Source organism: Gracilinanus agilis, chromosome 2, assembly GCF_016433145.1.
Source record: "Gracilinanus agilis isolate LMUSP501 chromosome 2, AgileGrace, whole genome shotgun sequence".
Lineage (NCBI taxonomy): Eukaryota > Metazoa > Chordata > Mammalia > Didelphimorphia > Didelphidae > Gracilinanus > Gracilinanus agilis.
In genome coordinates this window covers 179,472,688-179,495,059 of record NC_058131.1, presented here as the reverse complement: position 1 = coordinate 179,495,059, position 22,372 = coordinate 179,472,688, and the positions used below count along the sequence as shown (strand labels likewise).

The 22,372-nt window shown below is 36.1% G+C and overlaps 1 protein-coding gene across 1 annotated transcript in view; it reads left to right on the top strand.

Annotated features, from left to right (window-relative positions):
* The first annotated feature begins 12,650 nt into the window (after window positions 1–12,650).
* C2H2orf42 (chromosome 2 C2orf42 homolog) overlaps window positions 12,651–22,372 on the top strand; it is a 36,576-nt gene continuing 26,854 nt past the window's right edge. Inside the window, exons 1-4 of the mRNA XM_044660890.1 lie at window positions 12,651–13,473; window positions 16,924–17,034; window positions 18,321–18,425; window positions 20,471–20,575. Coding sequence (XP_044516825.1) covers window positions 12,651–13,473; window positions 16,924–17,034; window positions 18,321–18,425; window positions 20,471–20,575 — 1,144 coding nt within the window. The remainder of the gene's footprint in view (window positions 13,474–16,923; window positions 17,035–18,320; window positions 18,426–20,470; window positions 20,576–22,372) is intronic.

Here is a 22,372-nt window from a genome sequence, read left to right as displayed (position 1 = left end):
TTTACAGTTTCATTGGTTTATTTTCCTTTTATTTTAGAGATCTTGCATGTGTGGGCGTTATAGCTAAGTTGCCACCTGCTATAACATGTCATTTGATATTCATTTGTTAGTATACTTTTCTTTGAAATCCACTTCTGTTGGGGTAGAGTATCACAAACGGTTAGCTTAAAATAGATTTTAAGGTTGAATTGATAGACTATATATAATAGCAAGCAAATCTTACGTTTGAAGCCAACTTCTAATAAAGTAAAACAAATCACTGAAATGACTGACATCATAGCATTACTATTATTAATTTGCTTTAAAAACTTTAGTAATTCCACAGTTGAGAATCCTAAGCCCCTTGGTTTAATTTCTCTTAATTCAAAAGGTAGCTGTAACTTAAAGTGGATTTTACGTAGGAACCTAGTTTGGAGGATCAACCAGTTTTTAATTATGTTATCACTTAGAACTGACCAGCAGCAAAACAAGTGGTTTTTGTCCTCAGATTCCTGATGTTGGGTTTTTCCAACTTCTATGCTGGCTCATTAAGGAGCTAGAAAAGGAGGAGAAAAAAATTCAGGAGAGGAAAGATGAACTGTAATCAAGTAATATTACTGAATTTTTAAAAATTATGTGACTGGTAAACTCTGAAGTTAGTGAAAAATATCTTGAGTATTGGCAGTTTTTTCCCCCCCAGATCAGTTCTCAGCATTGTGGGAAATGCCTTCTGCTGATATATATTGGCAATTAACCTGTTAACTTAAAAGAACTATGCTTTCTTAGAGAATTGCCTCTAGCATGGAAAAGTAATGATTTGTCCATGGTCATACAAATAGCTGGTATCAGTGGCAACTTCTTTGAATCAGGTAAGTGTATGGCTTTCAAAGGAAAAGTACAAGGAAAAGACAGTTCCACAAACTCATTTTGTTTCGGGTAAGTTTTTTAAATATGTTATTGTGTGTTACATTTATTCCATAAAAATGGATGATACATGGACAGAAGTGACCTTGTTATGGTTAAAACCCATTTTTAATACTAACTAGATTTAAGTGTCAAAGGTATGAAGGATTTGTTTTTAAGAGATGCAGAGGTGTTTGAATTTGGATTCACCATCAAATCCAGCTTTGTTTACATTTGAGTTTCTTCATTATTTTCCATAAAATTGAATAATGATGAGAATTATACGATAAAAATTTGCTGAAAATAAGGATTGGTTCTTTTAAATATATATACTAAGCTTGTATAACAGGGTTTAAAAGTGAAGCTTTGCCATTGATATGGCAACTGAAGGATAAATAAAAGAACTAATGGCAAGAGAGACTTGGGTTTCCATTTTATCTACTATACTTACTATGGGGAAATTTTCAGTAAGAAGATAGTGAAACATCCCTAGTATGGTATTTCCAGAACCTACAAAGTGTTATAAAATCTCTTTAAAGAGGTTTACAATATTATAATCTCTTTAACAATAAAAAATGTTAATTAAATATTTAAATTAGTAATTATTTTAATATTTTAAAACTACCAAAATTTTACACACAAAAGATTTCATCGAAAAAAAGAAACCTATGAAAGTAAAGTTGGAACATTGGTGCTGACTAGGTCTTTCTGAAAATAACAGCAACAAAACCTTAAGATATGAGAAAGATGGAAGGAGACAGCAGATAAGCAGTTTTCTTAATGCTTAGTTGTTTCCTAATGAAAGTTAAGGGTTTAAATTGAGATTTTATTCCTTATTTTGACCTGATAACAATTTACTTACAAAAGCCCTCAAAGGCATTCTTGAATTCAGATACATTGATCTCCCATGGAAATTATTTTGATTCATAGGATATAGGCAGGAATTATTCATTAAAATAAGATCTCTTTGAAAAGGGATGAGGATGTGGAAATTTGGGGTGTTCCTCTTGAAAAACTAAATGAATAGATGGAGTCATTCAATTAAGCCGTAAGCATTTACTACAGAGTTGAGTCCTGGTCCAAAAGTTGTTGATGTAAAATGGGATTAGGAGACCGGCTAACACTTTAAGGGGGACATTTATAAATTGGAGCACATTCAGAAGAGTGATGAGGAGGTTCAAGGAACTGAAGTGTCATTCAAGATTTAATTGAAGCAATCAAGGATATACAACTTGAAGGAAAAATGTGGAGAGGGAATAATGATAGCTGTCTCCAGATGTTTGAAAGATAGCATATAGATAAAATTTCTGTTTAATCCCTGCGGGCAAAGCTAAGTAGAAGTTATACATTTTAGGCAGATGAATTTTGATTCAATTTAAGAACATATTGATCCTTAAAACTGCAGTAGAGTGTGCTACACTAGGAGATAGTGAAATTTCATTGGAAAATATTTGATTCAATAAACATTTTAATGTGTGTAGAGCAATGTTCAGTTCTCACGAACCTTAGGGTCTTATGAATCACTGGTTACTGTAGGCAGTGGATACCTGGTTATATAGTCTGATCTCAAAACCTCTGACAGACTTGACTAGGAACACTGTCTCAGAACCTTTAAAACTGACATGGGAGCACAAGCATGTAATAGAAAAACTGAAAACAGCTGTGTTATCAAGTCCTGCACTTGGTATCCCTGACCATGCAAAACCGTTTCACCTGTTTATGCATGAGGACAAGGGAATAGCCAGTGCAGTGTTGATGCCGACTCTTGGGGATCAGTTCAGACCAATAGCCTATTATAGCTCCCAGCTACATGTGGCTAGGGGAGTGCCACCATGTATGAGAGCAATTGCAGCTGCTGCCCTAATGGTTAAGAAATCTTCAGATCTGGTTTTGGGAAGCAGGATTATGCTGTACTCGCCTCATCAAATAGATACCATCTTGAAAAACAGCAATCTGCAAGCGTTTACATCCCAACCCTTATCCCAGTATCAAATTGTGTTGCTGGGCAATGAGAACCTAACTTTCCATCGTTGTAAGGAGATATCAACCCAGCCATACTAGTCTGACAAACTACTTTAAAATAAATTGATGTAGGTATTCCCTTTGCTAATGTAGATCACAATTCATCCACCTCATCTCATTCTATGATTTTTGTCTAGCCCTCCCACACATCCTCCACAGAAGGATCCACCCAATGCATAAGATGCCTTTTTTTTTTTTGTTTTTTAATTTTAAACTCTTAACTTCAGTGTATTGACTTATAGGTGGAAGATTGGTAAGGGTAGGCAATGGGGGTCAAGTGACTTGCCCAGGGTCACACAGCTGGGAAGTGTCTGAGGCTGGATTTGAACCTAGGACCTCCTGTCTCTAGACCTGGCTCTCAATCCACTGAGCTACCCAGCTGCCCCCAAGATGCCTTTTTATAGCAATTGAACAACAACAGTATTTGGGCTGTGTCCATATGCTCTATGTGACTTGAGTTACTCTGTTTTTAGTCATGTTTCTTGGCAATCATAAGCAATTCTTACACAAATTGTTAATGTACAGCCTATTTGCATATACTGCACACTTTATCAGTGTTCTTTGGGGCTACCTAGTTTTGTTTTTTAGGAATTACATATTTCTTTGCCAAAAGTGGGAGAATATATCAATAGGAATTGACATAAGGAAACAGTCTGAGACTTAAAAGCGGTATTTTTTTTTTCCAAATGCAATTCAGGAAAAAAAAACAATGTATGACAAGGCTCAATGCTGTTTGAAGGTCTACAAGGTCGAAGGATTATTACTGACAAAATCTAGAAGGCATCATAAACCAAGTGGCAGTTAAATTGGGCTTTAAGGGATGGATAGGAAGGAATGTGACACAATGGAAAGAGACAATTGCTGGATAATTACGTATCAGGAATGTAGAAATGACTTTCAGACACTGTAAGATTGGATTAGGAAACCTAAATGGTGTCTTTTCTAACTCTTATCCTTCTGTGGTCTCTTCCAAACAAAGCTAATAAAGTTTAAATGTACAGTTGCATTGGTTATTCAGTATTTCTTCTTGGATCTGTGATTCTGGCAGTGTGGTTCTTTTTTTCACTGACAGATTGCACTCCCCATGAAAAGTCATTTTTGTACAGGTAGAAAAGTTCAGACTATTCAACCTATCCTGTGTAGTTCTTGTTTTCTTTGAACATTCTAAACAATTGTGATACTACAGCATAGTTTGTGACTTGTCTATGTGAATTTTACACTTGCCAAAATGCTTCTTCAGCAGCAAAGCAGTAAAAACACAACTCTGAGATAAATGGTGCAAGTATTAATGTCCCATTTTATAATTGAGCAAAATAGGTGCAGAGTTGAAGTTCATTGTAAGTCTTCTAACTCCATACAATTATCTCCTTTCATCAAACAAACAAGTTTGGTAAGAAAATGGCATTCTTGGCAGAATGGTACATGAAGGTTAAGTCAAATGCGAAAACACTACAGTACAAAATTAAAGGTACAGCAGCAGGGAATATACCATTGCTCCAATCCAGTGACATAGATTCAGAATTAGAAATGGAAAGAAGCTTAGATCATCAATCCTCATTTAATTTTATATAATGTGAAAATGGATTCAGAGACTTGGCTAAAGTCATAATCCAGAGTTGGGTCTATAAGGTTCCAAATTCAGTTTTTGTCAGCACATGTAAAGGCAAGGTTGAAATTTAGTCTCAAGGAATATGATAGAGGGTTGTAATTCAGATGGTCATCAAGAAACTTGTAAAACCAGTGCAATTTCCTCTCTCAACTTCATGTGTAAAGTTAAAGGACTGGACTAGAAAATATTTTTCCAGCTCAAATATTTTGCCGTTCACCAATCCTTAGTGGTCAGGGGAATGGAGAGTTAGCGTTCTTACTTGGATAACTGGCATTTAATGCAGTTAGGTAAAATTGAATTGCAGTCAATCTATAGTTTTGTTTTAGTCTCTGACTGAAATACAAGAACAATACATGGAACATTAGTTGTTTACTATATGTAAGACACTTGTGCTAAGTTAAGAATAAAAACCATGGAATAAATAACTCCCATGAAGGCAGAGGACCATCTCAGCCAAATATCCTATTTCTCATGGTCTAGCAAATATCAAATTAGAATCTGGCTCAGAACCATATTGCTGGCTTTTAAAAGGGTTGATTTGGGTTCAATCTTGAGTATTCTTGCTAAGTATTTTTCTTTGATTTTTGCTGAACCCAGAATTTGACATATCAAGAAAAGCTATTGAGTCTAAACTCCACATGCAAATGCTGACCAACGGCAGAATATATGTCGTTTATTTAACCTGACCAAAAAAAAAAAAAAAGCATAAAACGTGCATACAAACTCTTGGTTGTGATTTGCTCAGGGTTACTTCCTTATGTATACCCAAACTCTTAAATGACTTAAGACAATACTACTATGGTGAATCTTCCCTGGAACCCTAACGCCCCTCCAGGGCATCCTCCCCCAAAGGAAAGCTCTCGGTTTGCCAGCCCTATTCTCCTATACAGTCCTTTAAACAGTAATAACTATATAGTAATGTATACAGTATTTGGGTACCCCTCTGCCCCTCAGCAAGAGAAAAGTACTTCGGGACAGTAGTTGTCCACCCTCCTCTCCTAGATCAGTATGCATACTACAAATACATAATGCCTAGTTCCAAAAAAGGACAAATTCCGAGTTGGTTCGTCTACTGGATCTGGCTTCCCTTGCTGCTCATCTCCAGCTGATACTTTTTCCTAGAACTCTTGCTTGGTTTGAAACTCCATTAGCTCTGCCACTTCTGAACTTTACAAGCTAAAGCCAGGAATTTGCTGCCATTCTTATTGCTCATGGTTTCCTTGATGCACAGGATTCCATGGAGGCACTATATGGCTTCCTTTTAGAGAATGAAATCCATGTATGCCAGACTAGTTTCTCTTGGCTTCCCTATTTTTCCTTTTAAAGGTCAAGTGGCGAAACATCCTCGACCAGAGCACGGAATTTGGCAGATTATCAGAAACACTTTTAAGGGAAAAAATAACTGGTACCTTTTATATAGTTAAATGTGTTGTCCCAAGACAACGTTGGGCATATCCACTATAAAATGAAAAAGTATCAAAACCCTCAGGATACTCTGTATCTGATAACTTTAACTCCTTTTTTAAAGTTCGAGTTCAATTCTGCTTGAGAAGACGAAGATAAAACGAATATCTGTTCCGCAAGTAACGCTTCCTCTAGCGTGTTCCCACTTCAAATATTTAAGCGAATGACTTTGTGTGGTGTAGATGGCTTTTGTTTTACGTCCAGCATCCAGTACTCTACCCCTATGCTCCGGGCAGAGCCCTCTTAAAATCGTTATGGAATGTAATTTAATCCGGAAAGAAAAAACTACAACTCCCGCGGGCCCTTGGGGCGGAGGAAATGAGGCATGCGTAATTCTTCACGTGGGAGCTTCTCGGCCAATCGCAGTTGTTACAGTTGTCAGTTGGCGACTACTTGTAAAAAGCCATGGCCGAGGATCTCAGCTAAGGGTTTGACATCAGACTGAGACTAGGGCGAAGCTGTGCGCTGAGACAGCCAAAACAGGTATGTATGAGCAGTGTGGCGCGTCAGGAGGGGAGAGTTTGTCTAGATGCAGAGAACTGTCACATTGCCAAACCGAAGCATGGACTCTTGGCATTGAGGAAAAGAACCGAGCGAGACAGGTATTGCCGCTCCATTGCTCTGACAGGGAGCGGAAGTGACGTATGAAGATGCGGAGGATGCCGGGAGAAAGCCGTCCGCTGGGGGCGGCGAGGCTCTGGGGAACTGCTCGATTCAGTCACGCCCAGACGGGATGGAGACGAGGCGGTCAGGGTTGGAGGAAAGGCGGGCCTGGGGCCGGGGGAGGCCGTGAGGTGGGTGCCATGAGGGCCCATTCCCGGGGAAGAGGCTGACCATTTGAGCCTCCTGTCCACCTGAGCCACGGCAGCTGAATCGAAGAATGTCAGAACTGGAAGGGACCCTAGAGATGAGCCGAAGTAACCCTTTCATCGGGCGGCGGCGGAAACTGAGGCACGAGGAGAGGGTCAGGGGTTAAGAGGGATTTTCTCAGGGGGTCTTACGGCTAATTGTTGGCATAGTTAATATTCGAACTCCAGTTCTTCGATTCCAGATCCAGGGCTCTTTCCATTCCTCACCTTTTGCTTTGGTTCAGGAGGGGCTAGGGTGACCCAGGGGGAGGCAGAGGTGGTGCCTTCGGGACCTGGGCTGTGGGCTATGCACGCCTAGCTCCCTCGTTAACCACCTGTGTGATCCGGGAAAGGAGCCCAACCTCTTTAGCCTTAGTTGCTGCCTCTGTGGAAAGGGCTGATAATTCTCCTTATTAGCGTCTCTTAAGGTTTGTTGTGAGGAATGTGCTTTTTGAACCCCAAAGATGATGATTGTGATATCTAGCATTTCGAGGATTTAAGATTTGTAAATTCTGCCGTTTAAGGCTCAGTCACAACTACCAGTTATCTAGATAGGATCATATATATTTAGAACTGGAACGAAGGCAACACTTCTCATTTTGCACATATCAGAAAACAGCTACAGAGATTAGTGATTTATATGCCAGGGGCCGCAGTAGTAGTACATAATTGACTTAGGATACGAAACCAGATCCTAGATTTCAGTATTCATTTAAAAACAAACATCCGAAACGGATTTGGAAAACGCTTCATTTCTATCTCTGAGTTTTACAAAAAGACAAATTTCTACAAAACTGATAGCTAACGGGGTAAATGTCATATAGCTGAGAACTCTGTGTAAATAGTATTTTGTAAAAGAAAATTTCCTTTTTGCTATCTATATATCCTATGTTCCAAATCAGTACTATAATAATTGAACACCCCTTCCCCCAATAAAATATACCATTTGTGTTATTTTAAGATGGAAACAAGAGTATAGTGAAATAAGAACCAAACTCTTGAAGTGTTTGATCATAGTTTAGAGGTGATGCAGCTCCTATAAAGGTGAAAAGTACCCTCTAAAGGACTGTATTATCCAAGGAATATTAATCTACACAAAAATTATAATTTACATAGTGATATGCATTTTATAAAATGCTTTCTTCTGAGCATTTTAAGATAGGAGGAACATGTAGCATAATCTTTATTTTTATTACAGTTTTCAAAGTGACTTGTGATTATGATCATTTGATGATTTGTTATACTGTTTTCCCTTTATGCCTGGAAGAATGTACAAGAACAGCCTGTATTTTTTAGAAGCACAAACTTCTACAAAGTGAACATTTTATTATGCTTGAGTGGTGGTTCTTATATTTTAAAAGATACACACTAGCAGATAAACATCTAATAAGAATTAGGAAAACTTTTCAAAGTCCAGCCACACTTCATTGTGGCTAAAAATAGTATTTTTATAGTTTTGCTTTTAAAACTTATTTAAAGATAATAAGATTAAATCTGAAAACCACAAAATAGATTATTAATTAAAACTTGGTGGTTCCATTCACTGGTTTTTCTTTTGTTTATGGCACCCATCCCACGAATCTTGTGACTTTCAATACTTTGTTTGGGAAATGATTTTTTATGTATTAAAAATAGGTTTGATAGCTTTAATTTTTAAATTGTGATTTTAAATGCTAAACAAAGGAGTTTTAATTTTATTTTGGAGTCGAGGGAGTCACAGGAGCCACTTTGGACATTGAAGGAACATACTTATACTTTAGGAATGTCAATTACGCAGCTTTGTGTAGGATAGATTGGAGAGAGGGAAGACTAATAGGAGACAAACAATAGTTCAGGCAAAAGGTTGTGAGGGCTTGAACTTTATGAGTAGAGGAATGGATGGTTATTAGATTTGGAGGTAGAATCAACAAGACTTAGCAATAGATCGGAATACAAAGGGAGAGTAAAGATGATCCTAATGTTGCTTTCTTGGGTTAATTAGAATTAGAAAAGTTGGGAAGTAAGAAGGTTTTCAGAGGAAAGATAGTTCTCTTTTGGGCTTGTTGAAATTGAAATGCCTGATGATATAGATCTGGAGCTCCCGAATAGAATCATCCACATAGAGATATTTGAACCAATGGGAGCTGTAGAGATGACTAAGAAAAAGAGTATAAAGAGTGAAGAGGACTCAGTACAAAATCCAGGGATATATCCTGGGGGTAGGACATGAATTATAAGCAAAGGAGGCTTCAAAGACCAAACAGGATGAGAATTAAGAGAGAAAACTGGTATTAAAATTGCAAGGAAGATGAAAAGATTGTAGTTAGAGGTAGAAGGGATCAGTCACTTATTCCAACCCCTTCATTTTTAACATGCAGAAACTTTGATCCAGAGAGGTAGTATACTTCTTGAATAAGAACATGTCACACAACTAAGCAGCTATGCCAGGATTTTTGATGTCAGATCCTATATTATTTTTACTATAGGAGAGAATATCTAAGAGGAGTAGGAGTGGTCAGCAGTGTCAAGTATTTCATAATTGTGAAGAAGAATGAAAACTGAGAAGAAAACATTGAACAATTGGCTTTATACACACATGTATGCATACACACAGGGTTGCTGAATTTTTGTTTTGCATATTTTTTACTGTTTCTATGATTTAGGCAGATCAGAATTTCTCTGAAATTAACTTTCCTCACTTGTAAAATTTAGCTAATATTTGAGACTTCAGCTATGTCCTAGAATTGTGAAAATTAACTAAGACAGTCTGTGCAGAGTGTTTTGTAAATGACAAAGGTCTGTGAAAATGTGACCTATCGCTATCTTCTGTGATAAATAGTGATAATGCTTCATTCCGATAGAGTGGCTTCTACTTTTCCTATTTCTTTCCTGTGTTGTGGTCTAGTGGAAAGAGCACAGGTCTTAGAAGTAAAAGGCCTGGGTTTGACTTAAGGTTCTTATCAGTAAATCTGTGAATCAAGGTAAATCACTGAAGCTCCCTAAGTCTCTTTCCTCTTTTTTTCCTTTCTTTCTCCTTTATAAAATGGGGGTTATAAGTTATCACTACTTATCTTACAAGGTTGCTGTGAGAAACATGCTTTGTAAACCTTAAAATGATATAGAAACTTGGAATATTATTAGTTTCTCTCAGTCCTTAGGCATCCCTTGGGGTAGACAGTATAGATAATCTCATTTTTCAGAAATGAGGAGAGACTGTTGATACTCAGATCATTAAAGTGAGTTACCTAAGATCCCAGACTAATTAGTAGGAGAGGGGATAAAAATTTAGGTTTTCTGACTCAAAAAAGTAGCCTTTTTTAATATATCATGTGAAGATGATTAAGAGATAGGTTACAAAAATATATTGAATTTGGAAATTCTACACAAACAGCATGATTATTGGATAGAATATAGTGCATCCATTAGGAACTTTTTATTACAGTGAATCTGCCTTTTATCTGTATGAAAATTTCCCTTTACTAATACATCTTATATCCTATTCACCCTTTTTTACAAATGTTTTTGTTGGCTGACTATGCCATTCTTGTCCATGTTTTTTTTTTTTTTTCTTTAATGAATCCTCCACAGAGGAACTACCTTAAATGTTTGAGGTTTTTCTCAAATTCTTTTCATATTTTGTAGCTATCATTGCAACACTGGGCTATTATTTTTCATGTGCCATATGACTAGCCCATCTTTTAAAAATTTGGTGATGCTGATGACTTTTAATATCATAGAAATAGAGGTTAGCTCCTTCAAAACAGTTTTTTCTGTTATCTAGCATACCCTATCAATTTATCAATTCATTCCATGGAAACATGACTTCAGGAGAAAATTCTTTCCATGAGATCAGAACTGAGTGCATCTCCCCTGATGGATTGATTTATTGTATGACATATAAGCATGAGGATTTGGAGTAGTTTACAAAATTTTGGTTTCTTTGATTTCTTGACAAACCATATTTTCCATCATAGCCATCTATTCTCCACTGAATCTACCTTTATTTTTTAGTTTCCAGTGTCAAAGTAAATGTTGACATAGTTTGGAGAATCTTGTATTCTCATTATAATTCCTCTACTTTTTCTTTCCCTGGAACATATGTTGCCAAATGAGCAAGAGTCATTTTTATAGTGATCTGTTTGCTTAGTCTTATTGTGAATATTTTAAGACAAGATAATTGAGTTTCTCAAACAATTATTTCTTGTTGCCTTAGAGGGAAGTATGAGACTAGTACTTAGTTCTCTAAAGAGAACCTGTGACTTGTCCTTCTATTTAGTTATGTGGCTTTTATTTCTTTGGTTTGTTTCATGAAAATAATGTCAATATATGTTATTTATTTCCTCTAATAGTGTATCTTTTTCATAAATATCTCAGATTGAGTACTACCAATATAAGATGGAAAAGGAAATAATCAAATAACAAGGCCATCTTGGAAGCAACGCCAACAGTTAACAAAGCAAAGGTTTAAACTGTTTGGTCTTATAAGAAGCAATGTAGTATGAAGTAGTATAGAATCAGGAATCAGGATCTTGCATCCTATCTAGTCTTTTTTTAAACTCTTAGTTTCCATCTTAGAATTAATACTAAGTCTCTTTTCCAAGGCAGAAGAGTAATAAGGGATAGGCAATTAAAGTAATTTGCCCAGGGTTATAAAACTAGGAATTGTCTATGGCCATAGTTGAACCCAGGATCTCCCATCTTCAGGCCTGGTTCTCTATCCACTAAACTGCCTAGCCGCCCCTATCCTATCTAGTTTTAACTTTGTTCATGACTTAAGTCATCTTGGAAAGTCACTTAAATCCTTTTTGTCTCATTTTTCACTCTTTGTTGTAAATTTCCCTATTTCTTGTGGTATTACATTGCTTAAATGAGATAATATTTACTTGTAATTTCTTTGATGGTATAAAGCACTTCACTAATATTATTACAGTATTGTTATTTTTATTCTGAATTACAAGGGTAACTTTCTGACAAGTATTATCAGCTATCTCTTTTCTGGTGATGTTGGTACTTTTTATAACTTCTTGATCATCAAATACCATTCTGACCAATTTTTCTTCTCAGTACTTAATATCTTCCTATCATCTGTAACAATTCAGGTTCCTTCTTTGCTATTTGTTCTTTAGGCATTTTTGTTTTTCGTTAATTTTAGGCTAAAGTTGATTCACTATGGAATGTAACGAGAACCTTGCCTAATCTTTGGAACCATCAGCTAGGTGCCCTGCCATTGGTTGGTCAAGAAGGAGGAAGCAGAATGTCCTCATTGTTACACCATAAGTTTAAAACTTCAGACTCTGGTTTGGTTAGTGCCAACGACTTGAACAGGTTGGTTTTGGCCTGTTTTACTCTGGTGATCACAAGCTGATGAGATAAATACCTTGCCAATCCACAAAACAGTTTGGTCTTGCCATCACCCAGGTGCAACAGCAGCATTGCTACCTTGAGATTGGGGTTTTAGGGTACCCTGGAAGGGAAAGAAACATTTCTTTCCTTTAGTTCATTACTCAAGGACAGCATGTTAAAGCCAAAGGATTAGGCTAGATATTCTCTACTTCTTGGTCTTTTTATAGAGTAGAAGCTCATCCTGAAGAAAAATTTTTAATAATTTGAGAATATTAAATACCAATATTTTGTTAGACGTCCTAGAGACTATATAAAATACAGTTTTTCTGCCCTTTTATTTTGCTTGTAGATTCAAATTTATATTTGTTTGGGATTTCAGTTGGAAGGCGGTGAGTGATTTTTTTTGTAAATGCTTTCTTTAATGTTACATATAAATTATTAGTTTGTTATGAATTATATATCTCTGTTGATAGACTTAATGTGTTTTCTAGGGCCTGTGAAAAATGGAACCAAACTCACTGAGGACTAAAGTTCCAGCATTTTTATCTGATTTGGGAAAAGCCACCTTGAGGGGGATCAGAAAGTGTCCCCGGTGTGGCACATATAATGGAACCCGAGGACTGAGTTGTAAGAACAAAACATGTGGAACCATCTTTCGCTATGGAGCACGAAAGCAGCCCAGCATTGAAGCTGTCAAAATAATCACAGGATCTGATCTGCATATCTACTCAGTTCGACAGAGAGACAGGGGTCCAGATTATCGGTGTTTTGTGGAACTGGGTGTTTCAGAGACAACAATTCAGACTGTTGATGGTACCATCATTAGCCAGCTGAGCTCAGGACGATGTTATGTCCCTTCATGTTTAAAAGCAGCCACTCAAGGTGTTGTTGAAAATCAGTGTCAGCATATCAAGCTGGCCATAAACTGCCAGGCAGAGGCCACACCTTTGACCTTGAAAAGCTCAGTCTTGAACTCAATGCAGGCCTCCCCAGAAACTAAACAGACCATCTGGCAGCTGGCCACGGAACCTACTGGCCCATTGGTACAGAGGATTACTAAAAACATTTTGGTGGTGAAATGCAAAGCCAGCCAGAAGCATAGCTTAGGGTATTTGCATGCATCCTTTGTTCAGAAAATCAGTGCCAAGAGCATGACAGAGCGCCGGTTCTTTTGCTCCTGCCAGACTCTGAAATCAAACAAGTCAAATACCTCCAAGGATGAGCTGGCCCAGAGATGCATTCACTTCTTTGCATGCATCTGTGCCTTTGCCAGTGATGAGACATTGGCTCAGGAATTCTCTGACTTTCTCAGTTTTGATTCCAATGGTAGGTGGGGTTGGCACATGTGCTCATTTATTTCTAAAATGTGAAGGAATGGCTGAGTGGATTAAGTGCCAGAATCTTAAAAAGAGTGAGCAATAGCACCTGGTAGTGTTTTAAGGAGATCTTGCAATTTTAAGGAACAGTTGCTGTAAAATTAAAAGATGAAGGGCTTTCCTTATCTTTATCAAAAACAAAAATGTCGATTGATATCTAGAGACCTTTCACATGTAGCCTTTGCTATTTTATTTCTCAGTGAAACTAGCTGAGTGGGCTTACCCATTTTATAAGATTGATTAATAGGTTGTAAACATAGCTGTAAAATCCTCTCCTATCTGAGTATGGTAGACTACTTTGACGTTTGTTTCATCTAGTTTGTCACAATCTATAATTGATTATTCAGAGAATCACAAACCTCTGATTCATACTCTTAAGAAGATGGCCCCTAATGAATTATATAGATTAGATTTGAATCTCTCATCTGGATTCATAGTAGTCTTTAAAAAGTCCAAGAAACTTATATTTTTCTTCCTGGTTTTCTCTGATTTTTAATTTGCAGAAAACTATAATGCTTTTATTCCCTGTATAGTCCTTAAAGGTTCTAAAGTCAATTTGTAGTTTCTGATTTTATATCCATTTTGATTTCAGTAATATTTCCCTTTTTTCTTCCTTCAAATGAACAATAAAAAAAAGAGAAAAGAAGCTTTTATCACAAATATGCAGTCAAACAAAAATTCCCACATTCAGTATGTTTAAAAATTGATGTCTCATTCTGCATTTTAAGTCTATCTCTCTGGCGGAAGGTGGGATAGTATGTTTCATTTTTGGGCCTCTGGAATTGTGCTTTATCCTCGCGTTCATCAAAATTCAAAAATCTTTGAAAGTTGCTTGGTTTTGTAATGTTGTTTTATAAATTGTTCTCCTAGTTCTGTTCACTCAATATCAATTCATAACGAAAGTGCTTCCTAATTTCCTTTGAAACTGTTTATGGTCATTTCTTATGGCCCAATTTTCCATTATAGTCATTCATGTACCATAGTTTGTTTAACCATTGCTCAATAGAGGAGTACCCTCTTATTTTCCAGTTTTTTATACTAGGAAAAGGGCTGCTATTTTTGTCAGTTCCCTCTTTGTGTTCTTCTCTTTTTTGGGCTATTTGCTTCGTAATGGATTATGGGGTGAGAACAATTGAGTGACTTTTGGGGCATAATTCCAAACTGTTTTCTAGAATGACCACACCAATTCATAGCTCTTTCAACAGTGCATTAGTGTGCTTGTTTCCTTGCAGCATTTGTCATTTTCCTATTCTGTTATATTGCCAATCACCAGTGATTGTGAAATGGAGCCTCAGAGTTTCAGTAATTTACATTTCTTTAATTGTTAGTGATTTGGAACATTTTTTCAACATAATTATTAATAGCTTTGATTTTTTACTTTGAAAACTGGCCATACCCATTAAACATTTACCTATTGGAGCATGGTTCTTACTCTTAAAATTTGAATCAGTTCTTTGTAAATCTTGGATGTGAAGCTTTTTTTTATTAGAAGCTTGCTGAAGGGATTCGCCTCCCTTTCTCCCATTTATTTTCCATTCAATTTTAACTGCCTTGGTTCCATTTATGCAAAACTATCTAACTTTATGAAATCAAATTTGTCCATTTTATCTTCTGTGATCCTTTTGATCTTGGTTATGTACTTTTCCCTATCTGTAGATCAGAATGATAATTTTTTCTTTGCTTCTTCAATTTGCTGGTGATGCTACCTTTTATATTTAAGCCATTATCCATTTGGAGTTGGATCTTGGTATACAATGTGAAATGCTGGAATACAGCTAATTGCTTCCAGGGGCAGTTAGTTGGTATAGTGAGTAGAGTGCTGTGCTTGGCCAGGGTTAGGAAGAGTTATCTTCATGAGTTTAAATCTAGCCAAGATACTCACTTAGCTGTTTGATCCTGGGCAGGTAACTTAACCCTGTCTGCTTCAGTTTCCTCATTTTTCAAATGAGCTAGAGAAAGAAACTTTGTCAAGAAAACCCCATTGGGGTCAAAAAAAATCAGACAGCTGAAATGACTGAACAACAGGAATTTTTTTCATACTGCTTTCCAATTTTTCCAGCAGTTTGAATCAAATAGCGAGTCTTCATCTCAGTAGCTGAGATCTTTGTGTCTATCAAATACTAGGCCATTAGATTTATTTGTACTAAATGTTAATGTCCCTAATCTGTTTCATTGACTGACCACCTCTTTTTAAACTAGTACTAAATTATTAAGATGATTGCTGCTTTATAATTTGAATGATTTGAATGAATGATTCTTTCTTATTTTCTTTTTAGCACTGAGTGAGTTAATTTAGATACTATTGCAATTTTTATTATATCAACCTATCTATTTTTCTATTTAGGTCTGTGTCTATTTCTGTAGAGAGGATTTTGTAGTTGGATTTATGTAGTTCCTGATTGTCTTAGGAGATGGATTCCTTGAGTATTTTTTATACATTCATGACTGGAATTTGTCTTTTTATCTCTTGTTTCTGGCTTTTTTTTCTTTTGTTCATAACAAGAATGCTGCTGATTTATGTAGATTTATTTTATAGTCTGTAATTTTCCTGCATTAATTGATTCAATTAATATTTTAAGTTGACTCCTTAGGATTTTCTAGGAATTTAAAATCATTAAATCATCTGCAAAAAGTAGCCATTTTGATTTTTTCTTTGCCATTTTCATTCTTTTTATTTCTTTATCTTGTCTTATTGCTATAGCTAGCATTTCCAGTGCAATGTTTATATTTGAAAGACTGGAATTTAAGAATACTTTCAAGGGCCAAGATGTGCCAATTGATGTAGTGCATTTTTTTACCCCATAAGACAGAAAGAGATAGGATTTTATTTCAAAGTAAAATTACAATAAAACTTTTGTAGGGCAGCTGGGTAGCTCAGTGGAGTGAGAGTCAGGCCTAGAGACAGGAGGTCCTAGGTTCAAACCTGGCCTCAGCCACTTCCCAGCTGTGTGACCCTGGGCAAGTCACTTGACCCCCATTGCCCACCCTTACCACTCTTCCACCTATGAGACAATACACTGAAGTACAAGGGTTTAAAAAAAAACCAAAAAAAACTTTTGTATCACTTGATATGCTTGGTCCTTCTATTGTTAAGTAGTAGTAGTGATAAAGACATATTTGCTTTGCTCCTCAACCTTACTATATTTCAGTGATTAGAAAAAAACCAACCAAAACTTAATTCTGTTCAGTTGGCATTGTCATCTAACTCTTTATCTTTAAGCTTCTATGCACACTCTCCTTCCCCTCTTCCTCCTTGACCTTTCTCTTGTGTTGAAAGTCTGCCTTAAAGCAGATTTAATTAAGATTTTTGGGGTTTGGATTTTTGTGAGTTCAGTTTTCTTTAAATGGGGCACACTGGATCTCTTAAATATGATTTTTAATTTAGAGATCTGTTTTCTAGGTCTTAAAGGGATTATTGTGCCCCAGTTAGGTTGCCATCCAGAATCTTCAGCACAGATTTGTGAGTCCACTGCCTCTAAGCCAAAGAAGAGGAAAAGGGATGAAGCATCTGGTGAGAAGCAGCTTTTGACTTTTGTTTTACTCTATTTCATATATTCCTATGGACTCTCTTGATTTTTTGGGAAATTGCAAGAAATGTTCTTTTTTAGAGTAAATCAAGGAGTGGATTCATATCTTAACAGTTGAAATAATTCAACCTCTCCAACACTGACTTTTTCTTTTTAAACCCTTACCTTCTATCTTAGAATCAGTACCGTGTATTGGTTCCAAGGCAGAAGAGCTATAAGGACTAGGCTAATGAGGATTAAATGACTTGCTCAGAATTGCTAGGAAGTGTTTTGAGTCTAGATTTGAATACAGGGTTTCCTGTCTCTAGGCCTTGTTCTCAATCCACTGAGCTGCCTAGATGCCCCTACCTTTGACTTGATAGTTTCTTGTCATTGAATTCTATCTTGTAGAACTGACAAATTTTGCATCTTAAAGTTTTTTTTAAGTCTAATTAGAACTATTCTATGATGCTTGCTAAAGCAGGACTATAAAAGTTTCCCTCTATCTAGAAAAGGACATTTTTCCCTTTTCCAGCTTCACCTGCTTTTCAGCAGTTTTGTTCAGGGAGATAGAGCTGGAGACTACACTGCTGTCTGGAGTCTGCTACCATTTACATTTAGCTAAAGGGTGGGGTAGGGTTATATAGGTACAAATAGCTGCATATTTTTGATGGATTGGTTAGTATTGCTGGACATTTTGCTGCCTCTTTTTCTTATTATAAAGGATGGATCTCTGGGAGAGAACATACATTTATGTATATATTAGATAGATTTAAAAAGAAAGATATCAGTGGAATTTTATTTAAAATAAAATTTTCCAATTCCATTTTATTTAAGTTTCACATTCTCTCCTTCTTCCAACACTCACCTCCACCCACTGAGAAGGCAAGAAATACAAAACCATTATAAATATGAAATCACACAAAACAAATTTCCTATTTGCCATGTTTGAACATCTAAGAAAAAGAAAGAAAAACAATATGCTTCAGTTTGTACTCTGAGTCCATCTTTATCTGGAGGTTGGATAGCATTAAAAAAAATTTGTTGACCTGAAATTTTCACATGTTAAGATATAATTCCTTTCTTTTAAATACTCAGTTCCAGTGTTAGTTAAGGAAGTCTAAAACTATATGTAAAGATTTATTATAATTTCTTTTCATAAAATATGTGAAGAGCATCCAGGCATTATGTAGGAATCATTACATTTTTTTCAGTCTCTGCAGGGATTAAGATCTTCTATATGTATATCATACAGACATATTGCTAAAGTTTTCAGTCATTTGTATTTTAGGTACCCAGACCAGTAGTCCACTTTTGGCTCAAGATTCAGTGAGCAGTAATCTAAGAAAAAGCAGCTTGAAAAAAACAGCAGTCACTTCTTCTATAAAAAGGCAGGGTAAGTGTCTTCTTACTGGGATGGTTTCAAGTGGTAGAATTTTATCCCTAGTTTCTTTTGAGAATTGTTCAACCAGTTGGATACTGAAAATAGGAAGAGTTGCTATGATTTTTGACATTGGTATTCAAGGAAGCTGGGAAATAGAAAGGGGGAGTTGAATAATGACTGGATCTTATTTGTATTACATTTGGAATATAAATAGTAATTATTATTCTATTAAATCATATCTTTTAAGTGAACAGTTTTGGTAGGATGAATGGATTTTGTAGATTTTTGGGAGGGGAAGATAATTCTTTGTTTAGTTTCTTATCCACATGCATAATTGGTATTGCAGTTCCTTTCTCTAGTAATAATTTACAGTTATATGGTGCTTTCTTGTATACATTCATCCTCTCATTTGATCTTTACAATAAACCTGTGAGGTAGGTAGGTCAGATAAACAGCTTTGTGTTTCTACCAACATGTCCAGGTCTTCTTACAAAAAAATATTGCTTGACTGAGTGATCTCCTCAAGCCATCATCTTTTATCTGTTCTCTTTTTCCCAACCACATTCCTGGAAAGGATCATTAATACTTGTTGCTTCCATTTCTTTACCATCACTCCTACCTCACCCCAGCCTCAGTTTTCAACCCCCTGCCATTTGACTTCCAACACTATCACTTGATTAAAACTGTGTTTTTCAGGGTTACCAATGATTGCTCTAATTTTTAAATTAAAAAATATTTGGGAAATCTTTAATGCTTTAAGAAAAAACAGCTCTGTGATAGTGAGCTTTAAATTCTTCAGCCAGAAGACTTCACTGTTTCTTGATGGTCACTTCTATTGCCATCTCCCAAAGACTTAAGGTACTTCTCAGAACCTCTTTAGACTGTGACTTTGTAAATTTAGACTAACACACTCCTTTCTCTGTTAGGGGCTATCTTAGTATATCATGAAACCTTTCTTCTGCCAGCCAGAGAAAATCTTTTCTTGATTGAATTTCTCAGACCATTCTGCTTGGATGTCTCCTATGCATTTGTCATAGTAGAATTTGCATTGTACTTATCTGTTCATGATGTCTTGTCCCACTAATGATAATAATAGTTAGTAGTAGTAGTAGTAAAAAAATTTATATAGCATTTTAATTCTAAGGCTTACAAAATGTAATCAATAAGATTATGAGGTAGATGGTACAAATATTATTCTCTCCCATTTTATAGATGAGCAAACTGAGGCTTAGGTCACAAAACCAGTAAAAATCAAAGCCAAGATGCCATCTTAGGAGTCTTGACTTAAAATCCATTGTTTTTTTACTAGAATTTGCTGCCCTTACTAAATTGTAAGTTCCTAGAGGGCAAGAACCATGACTTGTTTCTTCTTTGAACTCTTAATACCTAGCATAGTACATTGTATTAAATATATTTATTGATTTGATTTAAATGATGTATTAGATATTTTTTGGTTGAGACCTATAATGTCGTTGTTAGGAACTCTCAGGGAAAGGTAGTTCCTTCTACCAAGGTATCTGGGCAGCTGTCCTGCAACTTATAGTCTTAGAGAGTTAAATGACTGTATATGTTAGAAACAAGATTTGAACTCAGGCCTTATGGACTCCATAGCCAGCTCTCTATTCACTACCCTGTACTCCAGATACATCTGGTTGTATAAGTGTGGTATAATCCAAAGTGCAGAGCTCAGTCTAATATACTTTGAGGTAGGCTTTGGTTCTTAAGAAGCAGCTTAAGCTATTTTGGTTTCTTTGGTGATAGAAATTTAAAAGGAATTGGGTTCCAATTCATTAGGAACTAGACTAAAATGCTATTTTCTGTGTTATGCTTAAATTTATTACTAGGTTTAGAAAATTCACCAACTTCTCAGTATGTTAATTAGTTTTGTTCTAAAGTTTTCCAGTTAGTATACAAATCTTTTATTTTAGTCTCTCATAGTAAAAAAATTTCAACTCTTTGCTTTTCTGATTCTTTCAAACTAACCAACTTTCCTCCATGTTCTTGACTTTGTATTGTGAGCAAAAGTAGTTGTTCTTGAAGAGATCCTTGTTTTTCAGCCTGTAATCAGCTGCTAGATGAATCACAAGTGACTTTATCCTTCCAAGATTGGCTGGCCAGTGTCACAGAACGCATCCACCAAACTATGCATTATCAGTTTGATGGTAAGTACTAATTTTTTGACTGAGATTTTTCTGGAAGCAGAAGGAACTCAGTTGTATATAGAGTTGTTACTTTATTCTGAAAGAGCATTATTGAGCTTTTGTCTGTTACTTTGTTTCTGTCATACTAATAGGATGAAAATTCAAATGCTTCAGGCAAGAAGGAATGAGAAAGTTGTAGTGGATGAGAATAAAAATCACAGCAAAAATACAGTGCTAATAAAAAGTCTTAAGAAGTGTAAAAAAAAGTAGGAGTAACTAAAATTTAGTGAGTACCCACTGTACTTACTAGCCCTGTGTAGGGGATATGAGAAAAGTTGAAGAGGTAGTCTAAGATCTAAGGATGAAAATTTAATGGAGAGAGGACAGATACATGACAGAACAGCATGCTAAGAAAACATAAGCAAGTGAAACAATATAATTACTCACCTTTATATGGCACTTTAAGTGCTTTCTCATTTGATGTTGTAAAATTATATGTCCAGGTGTTTAGTCCTGCTCAAGTAAATGGAAAGACTACATTCAGGTGTAAGATTAGTTGTTGAAGCTTATGTTTGGAAAGGACATTACAGATACAGGGAGGGCTAGCCTTAGATCAGTGATTCCCAAAGTGGGCACTACTGCCCCCTGGAGGGTGCTGCAGTGATCCAGCAGGGCAGTGATGGCCACAGGTGCATTTATCTTTCCTATTAATTGCTATTAAAAAGAATTAATTTCCAGGGGGCTAAGTAATATTTTTTTCTGGAAAGGGGGCGGTAGGCCAAAAATGTTAGGGAACCACTGCTTTAGATGGACCATGCAGGAAACCCATCAGCCATATTCTTGACAGATGGCCATCTGGCTTCTGTTAACACACCCACATTACAGAGAACATACTACTTTGCAAGGCAGCCCACATTTTATATTCATATCTAGTTCTAGTTAGAAATTTTTTTTTGAGCTGAAACCTATTATCTTCTACCAGTGTGCCTTATTTCTTCCTTCTGGAGCAAAGTAGGTTAAGTTTACTTCCTCTTTTTGTGACATTCTTCAGATTGCTGAAGACAAATGTCATTGCCCCCTAAGACTATTCTTCTATAGGCTAAACATCTGTACTTCTTTCAATCATTCCTCAAGGCTTGATTTTCAGACCCTTCATTATCCTAATCACTTTTGAGATACTGTAGTTTTTCTGTGTCCTTCTAAAAGTATAGCATGCAAAATTAAACAGAATTATGGTCTGACTTGGAAAAGTTAGGAAAGGCTTAGTGGAGGTATTGAATCATGAAATGGAGAGATTATGGCTTTGGTTATAGAGAAGAAGAACAGGGCATTTCAGGAAGATTATATTACAAATGTAGATATTACAAATCACATGGAAGAAAATGATATCCTGGGAATGGAAACAGATTTGGGTGACTGAAATGGAATGTGTGCTAGAATGTACAAACAGGTGATTGTAGTGAGATAATAAGTTCCAGAATCTTGAAATATAAGCTAAAAAGTTAGTATTTGGTATAGAACACATCAAACTTTCAGCAAACATTTAGTAAGTGCTTACTATGATGCAGACACTGTACTTAGTAATAGGGATACATTGAAATGCAAAAACATGTCCCTTGCCCTCAGTGGAACTCACATTCTTTTTTTAAACCCATATCATCTATCCTAGTATCAATTCTAAGACAGAAGAATGGCAAAGCTAGACAGTCAGGGTTAAGTGACTTGCCCAGGGATACATAGCTAGGAATTATCTGAGACCAAATTTGAACCTAGGTCTTCCCATTTCCAGGTCTGATGTTCTATCCACTCTGCTTCCTA